Genomic DNA, 3,348 nt, shown 5'->3' with positions numbered 1-3,348 from the left:
TGGTATGCATGCAAGAAAGCCAGTCAGTGAAGATGTAAATTGAAGAGTCAGTGAGTAAGAGACAGGTTGGGGTGGGGGGGATGAATGTTGCTGGTAAATAGTTTAGAGGTACCTGGGGAGTCAGATGTTAGGTAGGTTATGTGTCATAAATCCAATGTCTATATTTAGTCCATGATTTTTTGTATCCAGTAGGTTGACAAAGTGAAGTTTATAGGCTTGTATGTGAAAGGTATTTTGTAAATTCCCTTTGAGGATTAGAACTGAGAGGTGACAAGAGAGTGGTCTGCTTGTGAGAAATGTTATTTCCTTGTTATTATGGCACTGGGGTGGTTTCCTAGGTTTCACAGTTCATGGCCTTTGACTAGATGAGACAGTGATGTTCTTACCCTGTTGTAAAGATGCCAACCTTTTAACAGGCTGGTACAACTGTAATTGTGTTGGTTATAGACATCTGACTGTGAGCAGTTGCTGAGGAACAGGGCCCCAAGGAGCTTAATATCCCTGTTATCCCTCTTCTTGTTGATTTATTAACAAAGGTCTATCCTGTTTTTGAAGGCTGATTACGGTTCCTCTGTTGAACCCACTTATAATATGTGGTGCCAAAAGTGGTTTGAGAGAAACTGTTGGTGTTTTGGAAAAGAATGGACCAGATTAGAGTTTCAGTGCATCTGAACCTCTCCAGAAATGCAACAAAAGGCTGGAAGAGATTCAGACAAGAAATAGAATTCTTCTCAAAAGCAAGTAGAGCTACAGAAAAAAGCAAGGAACAGAAAACAACCATTTTTCTGACCATTGCAGGGATGGAGGTAGTAACTTTATTTACCATATTTTCTCACTTACCATGTGCCCCCAAATCAGCAATTAGTAATGGTAAATTTGGCATCAAGAAAGGGAGTGGCTGCAGTAAGAGGTCTACATTAACACCCTGGTTGCTGGCTATCCCAACACCTCCTCCTGCAGCAGCAGCCTCTCCCACAGCAGAGGTTTGAGACTGACAAGGGGACTGGGACTACTGGAATGTAACCCCCATGAGCCCCAAACTGCTCCACCAGCTTTGGGGGACTCCACTACAAACCAGATCCAGTTTCTTTGCTTGATTGCTGACCCATAATGTAGAGTATGCCAAGCTACTGGGTTCAGTTAGCACAGAACACATACTTCGGAGGAAAAACAAGAACCAGCAAACAAAGTTTAGAGCAATGGGAATTAAGCATGCTGCCTTGGTCAAGCAAAGCCACTACTCCAACCAGAAGCTTGTCAACTGATATCAAGTGGGCAAGCACCTTCCAGCCACATGAAGGGCTGCAGACACTGTGGAGGAAAGCACAGACCCAAAGGGGAAAAAACAGGAAGGATAAAGAGTAGAACAAAGAAGTTCCAGGAGCAGAGGCTGAACCTTTGAAAAAACTGATGTCTATAAGAACGAAAAAGCCTATCCAGAGATTAACTGGAGCTGTTGCAGCTGGAATGCTATGAATGTAAACAGATATAACCTTTTATTATTTTTCATAAGAAAAAGGGAGCTGTAAAGAGCCTAGTCCTTTAAGAGAATTGTACAAATGTAACCATGTGGGTTGTGGAGAACTGGCTGAGCAGGGGCTGCAAACCGTTTTTTAATAGCGCTGTCTCCCAGTTATCTCTCTCCCTTAGTTTATTTATGATAAAGTCTAACCTGTTCCTGAAAGCTGCCTACAGCTTCTCTGCGGAACCCAGGCATTACACACTGGTTTAGAAAGTGCTTGACTTGCAGAAGGATCAGGAAACTCCCCTGGCTTAGACAGAACATTCATAATGTCATGGACATAGGGGCAGGAAACAGAATCAGTCCAAAGCCTATCTCGCCAGCACAGACGTTCCAATAGAGGGTACTTAAGTGGTATTTTGGAGCAAGTGAGAAAAGTTATTTTAGACTCTTCCTAAAATAACCAACTCAACCTGGCTGCTTATTTATATCTCCTTTCTCATATGCAGCTGAGCAACTAACTGCGACAGTAACTCCTGGGGACCATTGAGCCATTTCAGCACCTCAGATTTATTTTCATCCTCAGCCCCAGATGTCAAGAAGATCTCTAGGAAGATGGATAAGGACATGGCTCCTCACAGAAATCTGGTAGCAAAGGACAGTGATTTGCAGAGCACATACTTCACCATGCAACATATGTTCAAGTACAAGAGCCCACATGTCTGTGAAAGAAATGAGGTGTCCTTCTTGGGCCCTCTGTCTCAGCTCCTTGATGCAACGCTTCAGATTCTTCCAGGAAGAAGCGCTTGCCTTGCTTTTGGTGATATGCTTTTGAGCTTTGCTGATCGGACCCACCAGATCCTTGTGTGACCAATTAGCATCTTCATACAAGTTACTGATAGCCCTGGGAAAACAGAGATGTTAAGTGAACAATTGTCTGTTAAAGATTGTGCAATTCCAGCATCTGTAATTAATATCTAGGGTTTCATAGTTTCTAGGGTCGGAAGGGACCTGAGAAGATCATCTAGTCCGACCCCCTGCCATGGCAGGAAAGAGTACTGGGTTCTTTGATTAATAACTAGAACTCTACATCAAAAATAGAGGCACTTTAACTGCCTACTCAATTTTTCATATTTCGTTATAATTAAATGGTTAGCCATTTAAAAGGGATAATGAAATATGACAATGTCCATATTTCCTCACATACCATACCCGTTTCCCCCCTCCCCCCAAAACCAGCTCTCTGAAATTGAGGGGCATGTCTTAAGCAGGGAAGAGCTCTCTGATTTTCTTTGCAAGAGTAGGTGCATGGAAGAACAAAATGAGAAAGAAACTGTGCTATTAGATGACTGCCAGCTTCTCTCTCCCCACCAGCAAGCAGGAGGGGGCAGAGGGCAATGTTTACTCTTTCACAACCACTCTCAAATTGGCACCAGTTTTTGGCAAGCTTTATCTCATAACAAGGTTATGGGGGATAAGGTTATGTCTACTTCTGAGCTTGAGCTTTCTGAACTTCCCTTTGAAGATGCCAATTGTTTATATAGGCTCCCAGCTCTGAATCACTCTGAGCCACTTAAGTGCAATCATTTATAGTATGGAGGTTGTAGGCACCCAAACCCAGTCAAACTGAATAACCCTCCTGAGCAAAGTGCTTCAGCTTTAGGCATTCCAACAGCTAAGCATTGGCATACATGGAACCAGCTTGAATCTGACCTTGGGCCTCGAAACACTAAAAATATGCAGTGATTCTCAACCAGGCTGCTACAGCCTCCTGGAGTGCCATGAGATCCCTTTAGGGGCACTGTGGAATGCCTTACAGTATGAGCTCTGTTCTGTGTACAGGCACATACACATGATTCACAAGATAAACCCAGAGATTTCAAATA

At 43.2% G+C, this 3,348-nt stretch overlaps 1 protein-coding gene across 1 annotated transcript in view; it reads right to left on the bottom strand.

Moving 5' to 3' along the window:
* LOC109299348 (cytosolic phospholipase A2 delta-like) overlaps positions 1 to 3,348 on the bottom strand; it is a 56,735-nt gene that overhangs the window by 22,903 nt on the left and 30,484 nt on the right. The window contains 1 exon segment of the mRNA XM_019519937.1: positions 2,144 to 2,366. Within this exon segment, the coding sequence (XP_019375482.1) occupies positions 2,144 to 2,366 (223 nt within the window).

The sequence above is a fragment of the Gavialis gangeticus genome, unplaced genomic scaffold (assembly GCF_001723915.1).
Source record: "Gavialis gangeticus isolate Ggan-Ray unplaced genomic scaffold, GavGan_comp1, whole genome shotgun sequence".
Taxonomy (NCBI): domain Eukaryota; kingdom Metazoa; phylum Chordata; order Crocodylia; family Gavialidae; genus Gavialis; species Gavialis gangeticus.
Note: the sequence above shows the minus strand (reverse complement) of the source record. Positions and strands in the feature narration are given on the sequence as shown.